Source organism: Arachis duranensis, chromosome 10 (genome assembly GCF_000817695.3).
Source record: "Arachis duranensis cultivar V14167 chromosome 10, aradu.V14167.gnm2.J7QH, whole genome shotgun sequence".
Classification (NCBI taxonomy): Eukaryota; Viridiplantae; Streptophyta; class Magnoliopsida; order Fabales; family Fabaceae; genus Arachis; species Arachis duranensis.
This window is the reverse complement of record NC_029781.3, coordinates 59,149,077-59,160,383: the sequence shown is the minus strand read 5'-3', so window position 1 is coordinate 59,160,383 and position 11,307 is coordinate 59,149,077. Positions and strand designations below refer to the sequence as shown.

Genomic DNA, 11,307 nt, shown 5'->3' with positions numbered 1-11,307 from the left:
AAAATTTCTTTTTCTTGATCTTCATTACTACACAATATAAATTTTCAATCCTTTTTTATTAACAAACCTACAAATATAGTATACAATTTTTATTGCAAGACAAATCAAACAATAGTTAGTGACATATAATTTACTATAATTGTTTTATACATTAAGAAACTAATACTCAAAGACAAAATAAATCTCAGAGTTCAAATTCCAAAACTAAAAACCAAAGAAAAATACAGAAACAATACAAGTTAGAACTGCTCATAATATATCGAATTACACTAATAGAGATGATCATCAACCTAAATACTTAGTAAAAGATCAGAATCAACCTAAAACTGCTCCACTTTGTGCATTAAGCGTTCAAGTTATCCATTCCAATACTAGCCTGCAGCAAAATATCAAGAACAAATTGAACAAAAGAAAACGATATATATAAAAATATTATAAGAAATAATTTAATTTATGCATGTATTAATAATTCCAAATTAAACGAGGTTCACATTCTACAATAAAAATTCATCAGCATTATGCTAATAGGAATAAAAATAAACTTGGTCAGCTTAACACAAACTTCTGGATTATTACAATATACAATTAGTATAGCAATTAAGTAATTAAAATTTGTACCAGGAATTTATGATTCTCCTCAAGCACCAACGAGAAATCGGTACAAAAAATTTCATTTAAGGTCCAAATTCCCCTCCGCAACAAAGCACTTGCATGAATTTCCCTATCTGAAGGAAGCTTCATTGCAACCTGCAATAGAACTATTTTCTTCACTACTTTGTACTCCATATTTATAGATACCACTTTAAAACACTTGTAGATATGTTAATCAATAGTTACACATTAACACAAGCAATAATTTTAGACTGGAATCGGTTCTAACTGCTTTTGCATTGACTGGTTAGTGGAATTTTTTATTTATATTCTTCTAGAAAAAAAAACTAGTGCAAATATTTACTCCTTAAGTATTTAGATTTGTCCTATGATGTTTGAATGAGGAGTTTCTTGCAACCAAATGATTTATAATGCTGTATCTCTAACTCATAATGATCAAGTGTCATTATCTTTTTAATATAATCTTCAAACTTCAGAAATGAACATGATTGGTTGAGATATTGATAGTGCAATTTGCTCAGATTAAGTGTATTATGAATCTATGTGCTCCATAAGAGTTGCAACCCCACCGCAAAACTGTAGCAGTTCCATCTCTTTCTATTAGAAATTTAGAACTAGCTAGCTCGATTTTTTTGTATCATAAAAAATAATGAATATCAATTATCTTTTTTTTGTATGTGAAGTAATGAATATGATGCACGTCAAAGATAGTTATAAATAACTAAGATATTAATAGGAACACAAAATCGAGACTATGTTATAAATAACTCCTAAATCAAACAAAGATGCTTCTTCAACAAATACGTAGATGCAAGATCCTCACAAAGTCAAAATAGTATATCTAATAGTACTATAGTAGAGAAATAGAGAAGACTTAGATTACCAGCTCAACTTGTTTGGAGGCCCCAAAATCTGCAAGTTTAATGCAACCTTTATTATCTACAAGAATATTGGCCCCCTAAAATTGATTACAATTGAACATTAGTAACTCAAAAAAGGAGATCTGACATGCTAATCAATGATACTACAAGAAAAATCGCCATTATTATTATCAAACTTTGGCGTCAGGATTCAGAACGTTCAAGACACAACTCAAAATAAGAATAGAATCATCAACAGAAGCAATTGTTTATTAAACAGCAGCAGTAAATAGCATGTTTCCCAGGTTCAAGCAAGCAGCAAACAGAATTCATATGACTTAACCAGGTCCACAAACTGAAATCATTGCAGTTCATATAACATGGACCAAGCAACAAGCAGAGCAGCACTCAGCAATAACAAACCAAGAAAAATTAATGAAACAGTAACACTTTCACAGCATCTATTTTGGACAATGAAAAAAAATACAATAAACAGCAATCACAAGTCCAGAATTCAACACCAAAACAGCACAATAAACAAGTTCATCCAGGGCAGCATTCAGAGGAAAGACAAATTCATTCCGAACAGCAGCAGTAAACAAAACAAAACCTACATCCACTAACCAGTCCAGATTCTCTAACCACCTAATTCAACTAAACTGAATTAGTTGAACTAAACAAGCTAAACAGAATGAGCTAAACCAGATTAAATGAGATGAAAAGGGAACCTGGGAAGCAGGGAATTGGAACAGGGGAAGGGAAGGGAAAGATTGATGATGATGAGTGAATGGCCGGAGCAACACGGTGGCGGCCTAGTGGTGGCGCTGGGGTAGCGACAGTGGCGGAGGGTGGGTGCACAGTAAAACAGGGTCTAGTAGTGGCTCTGGGCTCACAGAGACACAGGGTCTACTCCAACTTTTACTTTTCAATCTAGAACAAATCAAATAATATTATTGGTACTTAAACAAACTCCCAAAAAATTTAATAGAAGGCATCAACCAAAAGAGCACAAGAGAAATACATAAGATTATTCTACAACTAATCACAGTTTGCTAGTCCGAAATTTAGTACAGAAAATAGAAAAATGCTAAAAAATTGACTCACATTCTAGCTTATTAATACATTTTCTGCAAGTTAAACTTACATAGCTATTTAAAGAAACAAGATAAACAACTCTTTGTAAAGAAACACATGCTTGATGATTTCCTGCTATAAAGTATAGCAATTTTTGAGAAAAATAGAAAGTATACAAAATAAAAAGTCTAAAATAAAGTGAATTGATAACACTACACATCGGGCAACCATCATTGTAAAGATTAAAATGCAAATCAGAAGACATCAAACAAAAATATCCCTGAGTTCACGTCAGCAATAGTTAGTCTTCCAAACTGTCGACATTTCTTGGATTCAATATTTACAAATTGCCTAAAGACTCAAACCCATAAAAGAATTGCTGCATTTATAATCTAAAGAGAGGAAATTACAATATCGGACCTACCCAAAAGCTTCAACCTATTTGAATTCTTTTGGAATGTATCTTCTAGCTTTCTCTGCCTTCACAAGATGGAGTTAATAAAAGGCACTAATAAACAAAGAAACAGAATAGTTAATGAAAGAAACAATTCCCATTTCCGACAAATTAAAATTGAACATACATAAACAACACTTAGAGAAAGATTCATTGTTACAATTTTGCAGACTTAATGAATTACCTTCCTCTAAATACCCATGTGATGTCTTGTAAAGCCACCAAAGTTGTTTCCAACATGTCAAGGCCAGCCTGGTTTGCAAAGATGAACGCTGGCACTGACTACGATCCAGACAGAGAATCATATATATCTTAAATTAAAGGCTTTCATGGAAATGATGAACTCTACTATGAACAAAACATCTGCTATACCTTCAAAGAACAGCACAAAATGGCATCCTGATGATGCCACAAATGTTTAAGCATTGACTCACCAATGAGAGAATCAGATCTCAGCAACTCTATCCCCAAATAATAACTATTCATAGAAGAAAGAAGAACAAAAAAGTGAAGGGCATCATTAGATACTTTTCAAGAATGAATATTCAACAATAAAGCTTGAACACAATACAACAGATGCAGACTTGCCTATAACTGCAGCAGATCCAGTTGGCTAGTGTAAGATCTTCTGGAGAACCAGAAGAGAGTTTTGAGCTAACTGTCGGGTTTATACCAGATGGAGAAATCGCCATGGTAACCCTCTGCACTGAGGAAATCACACTACGGATGTACTGGCATGCCATGACAGCAACATTATCCTGCAGATTACTGTCAAAAGGAAACTGGAAGGCAATAGTCAACACTGACCGAGCACTATGACATGATACCGCATCGCATGCACCATTTGTTGTTGGGCCAACTTCAAAACCAGATGTCAAATCCAGGGTTTGACTTGCTGTCACTGAATCCTTTTTATCACCCTGGAAAACAATGATATCAACATGATTATAGTGTGTCATATGTGTGCATCAGTTTCAGTAGCTCCTTTCTTACTTGCACAGTACTTTTTTCTCTATTCAAATGCAATATTAAGAGACTTAACACTAAAAAGGACCAAATATAAACAGAACTCAACTGGTTTTGAATCCAACGGGATAATGCAGAAACCGGAAGGCAACAATGGAGCATCATCTGGGAATATTTCATCAATAGGAGCAAATATGAGCTCAGAACAAGCCCCCACGGCATTCTCGTCAATTCCACTACATAACTGTCCAAAGAAAACAAAATGGTTATATAGGACCAGTCTACTTATTACATTTCTGCATGAACAAACCGTAATACTATTTAAAATTATATTGAAAAAGGAAGAAAAAATAAGAAAAAAGTGAACTTAGAGGAAGGCAATTGAAGAACAGAATGAAAGAATGGTAGCATCTCTTGTTTGTTTCTAGATTATATGGTTCAGTAAAAAATTATAACCAACTCACATCATCCATATAAGAAGGCAGAACCTAAGGTATAAAATATAAGCATTTCATTTCCTAGTACTGTTTTACCATTTTGTCCTAAATCTTTGAATCTATCAATTCTGCCATTCCAGAAGCCATCTTGTAGAAAAAGCAACAAAAAAAGGAATCCATACCTGATATTCAAGTAATGGTTTGACACACTTTGGTTTGCAAGAGTCTTCGAGATATCTCTTTTGATCAACGGGTTCGTCGTCAGCCCTAAGTGTAGGTCAATAAATAAGAAAACAACAAATTAACATAGGATCAGATCCATGGGAGGAATCAAGTACAAAGAGAACAGATCTGATTGAGGAGACTTACATTGCAGTTAGCGTTGGGAGCAGAGAGATAGAGTGTGGTTTGTGTGATGCGATGCGATGGAAGCGTGGTTAGGGTTGCTTCATGGGTTTTGGGGGGTGCTTGTGTTTCGGATCCAACTCCTTTCAAGTTTGAACCTGTCAACGTTCTTCGATCTGCCTCCCTTTTTGGTACTCCTTACAACTTTTTTTGTTGTTTCCAGGAAAGCTACAAGGAAGGCATGGTGGCAAGGAAGGTGAAACTACAAGGAAGGAGAGCAGAGAAGATGATACAGACGATGCAGAGGAGATCGGCGAGGAGGGCGACCCTAGTGACGAGGAGGAGACGAGGCAGAGGGGAGGCTAATGGCGCAGCGAGGACGGTGCTGGTGCTGGTGATGGCAGAGATCTGAGCTCTTCCAGGGTTGAGAGATGGGAGTTGAGAATGACAGCGTAAGATCGAGTTGAGAGTGAGAGAGTAGTCCCGACTCCCGAAGCTTTCTTTGGGCTTATTAGGATTTTATTTTTCAAAAACCTTTTGGCCACGCTTCAAAAGCGTGCCAAAAGAGTGACAGGATATGGCCACGCTTCATAATAGCGTCCGTAATGAAACCCTGTTGCCACGCTTTTGAAACGTCCCTACTTTTTTCTATGACTACACTTTTGAAGCGTGGCAAAAAAAATGTGGCCGTATCTCTTATCAATTGCCACCTTTCCAAAAGCGTGGCCGTTGACCCTTTTCGCCACGCTTTTGAAGCGTGGTGAGAAAAAACGTGGCCGAATCTCTATTCAATCGCCCCCTCACAAAAGCGTGGCCATTGACCACTTTTGGCCATGCTTTTAAAGCATGGCAAAAAAAGCATGGCCATAAGCCTTTTTTCTTATAGTGACTGTAATTTAATCAAAATAATCAAATTATGTAATAAAATAATATATAAATTATAAATAAAAAATAAAATATAAATATATTTTAATATAAATCTTAAAATATATGTTTCAGACTTGATCTCCGAGTCCTTCTTCGGAACGGTCACTGAATCGGGCAATCTTAAGATTGGGCCATCCTCACGACCCAAAGACGAATCAATATAACTTCCGATATCCTAAACGGATCGGATCAATAACTTCCAATATCATGACTCAACATTAAAATTCAAATCCATTCCTTATCTTAGCTAAACAAAGATAAGATAAAATAACTACCACAAACTATATAAAGGGGAGCTAGAGACCCCTCAGGTACTCACTCGTTCCACACACCTTATATCTCTCAGATCTATTTTGACTTGAGCGTCAGAGTGTCTTTGTAGGTATCACCTCCCGCCGCTCCAAAACGACGATCCAATAATCGCCTCGACTTGCAAGTCTCCGATCCACCTCACAACCCGTACCATAGACTTCTAGTACATTGTTGCCCCCGGAGCATGAGAGCATGCTTGCTTGGTCTCCATGTTGAGTTGTTGGAGAGCCCGGTTCTCTATAGTTCGGAAGATTGTGAGGGGCCTAGAAAGGACGTGGCTCATCCTATGCCAATTGGTGGGATGTTGGTGAGTTCCACTTTTCGCGAGTTGGAAAGTCATTAGCTTAGACCTTAACGCCGCTTTTGTTGACGAATTTGGTTTTCTATTATTGGGATGCCGTGAGGGGCTTGGAAAGGGCGTGATATCATCCTGCACCGATTGGTGGGATGTTGGTGAGTTTGGCTTTCTGCAAGTTGGAAGACCGTCAGCTCATGCTTGTTTTGTGTGGCCTTTCTGAGCCATTATTGTGAACTTTTCTTAGGCCTCTTGGTGGGCCGATTTCAATACTTTGCTTATTTAGCTTATTTGGATATCTGTTTTGTTGGCATCGGAGGTGATCGGTTTCTAGGGGTAGCCGTTTAACTTATTTGGATATTCGATTTGTTGGCTTCGCCGGTTATTCAATCTCTGGGTCACCGTTTATTATTTGGATATCCGTTTTGTTCGTCCTGGAGTGATCAATCCCCGGATAGCCGTTTACTTAATTGGATATCCATTTTATTATTTGGATATCTATTTCGTTGGCCTCCGGATGATCGATCTCTGGGTAGCTGTTTACTTATTTGGATATCCGATTCGTTGGCCTCAGAGTGATCAATCCCCGGGTAGCCGTTTACTTATTTGGATATCCGTCTTGTTATTTGGATATCCATTTCGTTGGCCTAGGGCTGATCGATCCCTAGGTAGCCGTTTATTTATTTGGATATTTGATTTGTGATTTAGATATTCGTTTTGTTGGCATCGGGGTTATCGATATCCAGATAGCCATTTACTTATTTGGATATCCGTTTCGTTGGCCTCGAGGTGCTCGATCCCCGGGTAGTTGTTTACTTATTTGGATATCTATTTTGTTATTTGGATATCTGTTTCGTTGGCCTCAGGTTGATCGATCCCTGTGTAGTCGTTTACTTATTTGGATATCCGTTTTGTTTGCCTCGGGGTGATCAATCCACAGGTCACCATTTTTTGTTATTTGGATATCTGTTTTATTAGCCTCGGGGTGATCGACTCCCGGGTAGTCATTTACTTATTTGGATATGTATTTTGATATTTGGATATCTATTTTGTTGGCCTTGGGGTGATCTATCCCCAGGGTAGCCACGTTTAGTTCGGGCCGTCAGATGGGTGACGAATCCACATTTCATGGTGACAATGATTTTTCTTGATCAACTTTGGCCCAAATTATGAAGGCATGGAGCATTAGCGTGGCACGTTGAACTCATGGCGTGGGACGTTGAAGCATTTTCTCCCATGAATGGCTAATTGTCATGTAAATACAAGCAACAAGCGCGGCGCGACCAATCATGGCGTGGGACGCCAAATTGCCTTTGTGTGTACGCATGAGGAGGTGCATATGCATGGTTTTGGGGATAGCACAGTTGTGCATACGCGTAAAGTGATGCATACGCATGGTATTCTTAATAAATCACATTCATGCAGATGCATACAGTGTGCGTACGCATGCTTGTCTTTAGTTGCAACATTTGTGCGTACGCGTGAGTTTATGCGTGCGCACGACTGCCGTTGGATGCTACTTCTCTTGCATTGCACAACGAAGCTTCCAGGGTTCTTTCTTCATTCTTTGGCCTCCAAAAGCGTGCCCACTCAAAGTGTACTCTTTCTTTCAAAGTGTATTCTGCTTGAAGTATGTCCTTGGCTGTATTTATTCTTCTTTGATCTTGTTTTGCTTGGTTTATCTTCAAAATCTCCTAAAACACATTGTTCAATGCGTTAAACATATTCTTTGCTAATCTATGAGTTAATAACTAAAAAGAAACAAAAACTATTGAAATATAAATGAAATTAAACAAAGAAAACTACTAATGATGCACATATATCAAAAAACAATATTGGTTTTGTTTTACCAAATTAATCTTTTAGAGACTATAATGTCATATACTTCTTTCAGAAGTCATTTTGTCACACAGTGAATATTGAAGGAGTAAAATAATAATTTATATTCCTTTTTTATTTTTTTATTTTTTTTATTTTTTTGGTCAATACAATACACAATACGCATACCCTACTCACACATACATTTCATACTCTCTTTTTTACTAAGAGAGATTCGAACATATGTGACAATTTTAGTAGGCAAATGTGTTTGCCATTAGGACAAGCCTCAACAATATTTTTTTGGATGGAATTGACACGTTTCTTTAACAAAACTTTAAAACATGAGGCCAATCAATAGCATTTGAAAACAAAAAGAAAAAAGGATGCAGCCCATCAAAAATGAAACAAAATTATCCGGTGATTTTTCAGGTGTGCTTAGTAAAGACATAAAGATATAAGAAACTCTTTCGTAAACCTAGTACAGATATAAGAAAACCAACGAATTCATAAATCATAATACCTAAGCCCAACGAAAAGAAAAAAGTTCATAAGACTAAGGCAGACCAAATATGAGAAGACAAAAAAGAAAAACGCTATTTTTAGTTGGATCACTCTATCGTACAAATTATCAATATACAGATTTTATACCGATTTAATTTGTGATTATTCTGGGACACGTGTTAGTTTTCCTAAGTGGACCAGTGATATTGGAAAAGTTTACCATATTAATGATGTTCTAATTATTGTATAATTGAACCGTAATAAAGTAGATGCAGGTAAGTAATTTTAAGGTCGTGACTGTTTAGTTACAGTATTAATGAGGAGTTGAATTATTGAATCACGGAAAATCTTTCTACTTCTTTAATATTTTTATTAAAACAAAAAGTCAAAAATGGTTTTATAAGCTATGCATTTTTTACTGATTCTTAAAAAAAATACTCATTTTAGTTAAAAATAAAAAAAAATATATCCTTAATTATAATTAGAATTATTTCCTGTAATATATGTTAAAATAACCTGTTTGATAATAAAGGACATAAATAAGTTCTAAATTTTTATAAAAGATTTAAATTGTTAAAATTTATTCTTCATTTTCTTTGTTAGCAATATATCATATAGCTGTCTATAATAATTAAAAAAGTTTATTTGTACTTCACAATCAATTTTTTTCCTTAGAAAATAAACGAAATAAATATGTAAAAAAGTTAGAACATCAAAACTAGAAACTATATTATTTATCGATTATCACTAAATTATAATTTAGTATAAGTGTATTAACCCGTGTCATGCATGTGATAAGATTGAAATTATAATTTTAAATTATTTTGTTAAGATTAATTTAAATTATAATAATTTGATTAATAAAAATATAACATGTTATGTATTATTTGTTTTTTCTTAAGCTAGTGTTAAATATATTAACTCTAAAATAGTTATTAATTGATTTTAGTAATCTACTTTCTTCAATAAATTAAACATATATACTCAATGTGACCATAAATAACTTAATAATACTTAAACTCACCAACAAATTTTTATATGTTGTTTAACTGTCAAGTAAGAATATATCAAAATTAGCTCAAAATAAATAATAAATTATTAGAGAATTCTAATGCACAAAATTTTCTAATAAACAATAAATTATTAGAGAATTCTAATGCACAAAATTTAAATCTACTAAAAAACAACTCACTACTTTTCTTTGATGCCTGCAAAACATATATTTGAAATAATATTATATCAATGTTAGTATACAGTTTTATAATCATCGACCATATTTACTATACTTGACTCTGGTATTGATGCTATATATATTGTTTGCTTCTCTGCAGATGAAACATTCACTCCTGACTGGTACAACATGAACCCTGATGAAACTGAAGTTCTGATTTTAAATATCCATTCAAACAAGTATACATTTCCGGATTTCATTCAGAAAATGAGAAAACTCAAAGTTCTCATAGTCACAAATCAGGGTTTCCATCCTTGTGAATTGAACAACTTTGAGGTACTTGGTTCATTACCATGCTTGAAAACGATTAGACTGGAAAAGGTTTCGATTCCTAGCCTCTGCAAATTTAACAAACTAAGTCTTTTTTAACCTTTATCTTTGGCTATCGTTCTTTTTTAAATTATCATCTCATAAAAGAATAAAGAATAATTCAAAAAAACAAAAACAATAAGATCAATAGCAATTAGATAAATCAAAATACATAAAAAAATAAACTATTATATGATAGAATTAATATGAATATATTTTGTTATTAAATACACAAAGTTCATGTAAAATAAAATTATAGATAAAAAAGCAAAGAAAATAAAATTAAAATAGCAAAAGTGATAAAAAGATTATTTTTATAATTTTGTTTTGTCATTTTTATGTATAAAAGATTAGAAAATAGTAAATTTTTAAGTAAATTAATTTATATTTGTTGTATTCAATTTAAATAAGTAATAAATTATCTTATTTTAATTTATTCCTTAAATTTATATATCATAAAAATTAAATCAAATAATTTATATACATAATTTTAAATTGTGTGATACTTAAATATCTATTCAAATCAATTAGTTGATATAATTAATTCATCATAATGAATTGACTTTAATGAGTTAAACAAAATAAAGTAGAAGCATGCTACGTTGATTCTATCATTAAAGGTAAAAATTCGATTTTTATATAATAGAATAGAAAGAATAGATAATAATATAATAGATGGCGAGAAAGAGAAAGATAAACATTTTAGATCCTAAGTTGTTTCATTTGGATGTTGCAATGTGAGTATCAAATTATTTTACTTCTTCTACCCTATAAATCCTTTTGTAATTTTATTTCAGTATCAATGAAATTTCACTACCTTTGAGTACTAAATTAAAATTCAAAATGAAACTAAAAAAAAAGTAATGAATATAAAATTATTGATTAAAAAACACTCTAAATAATAAAAAGCCAAATTAACTTAATATTGAATTCATTAATATAATTTTAATTTTATATAATAGTTAGAAAATAGATTAGTAAAACAAATGGAAGGATGGCTTTAATTAGTATTTGATAAAATATTCATTTAGAATAATTAAAAAATATAAAATTATTATATTATTAAAAATAATACATTTTTATGTTAAACAAATTATATTTAAATAAAATATTTATAAAATATAAAATTTAGAGTAACATAGCTTCATAAAAATTAATCATTA

General features: G+C 33.2%; 1 protein-coding gene across 1 annotated transcript; it reads right to left on the bottom strand.

Annotated features, from left to right (window-relative positions):
* Nucleotides 1–237: 237 nt before the first annotated feature.
* LOC110276514 (homeobox-leucine zipper protein REVOLUTA-like) lies at nt 238–4,439 on the bottom strand. Its single transcript, XM_052255626.1, has 9 exons — nt 4,431–4,439; nt 4,076–4,210; nt 3,589–3,908; nt 3,373–3,478; nt 3,185–3,282; nt 2,971–3,054; nt 1,496–1,570; nt 619–747; nt 238–376 (listed from the first exon to the last, which is right to left on the bottom strand). The coding sequence occupies exons 1-6, from the start codon at nt 4,437–4,439 to the stop codon at nt 3,042–3,044; spliced, it is 681 nt and encodes a 226-aa protein (XP_052111586.1). The 3' UTR covers nt 238–376; nt 619–747; nt 1,496–1,570; nt 2,971–3,041.
* Between the last annotated feature and the right edge of the window lie 6,868 nt (nt 4,440–11,307).

What these genes read in the sequence shown, in the direction of transcription:
- LOC110276514 (XM_052255626.1), bottom strand. An exon ending in TCCCGTTGGATTCAAAACCA is followed by an intron (nt 3,909 to 4,075) that starts GTTGAGTTCTGT and finishes GGTGATAAAAAG; the next exon opens with GATTCAGTGACAGCAAGTCA. An exon ending in TTTTGTGCTGTTCTTTGAAG is followed by an intron (nt 3,283 to 3,372) that starts GTATAGCAGATG and finishes TCTGGATCGTAG; the next exon opens with TCAGTGCCAGCGTTCATCTT.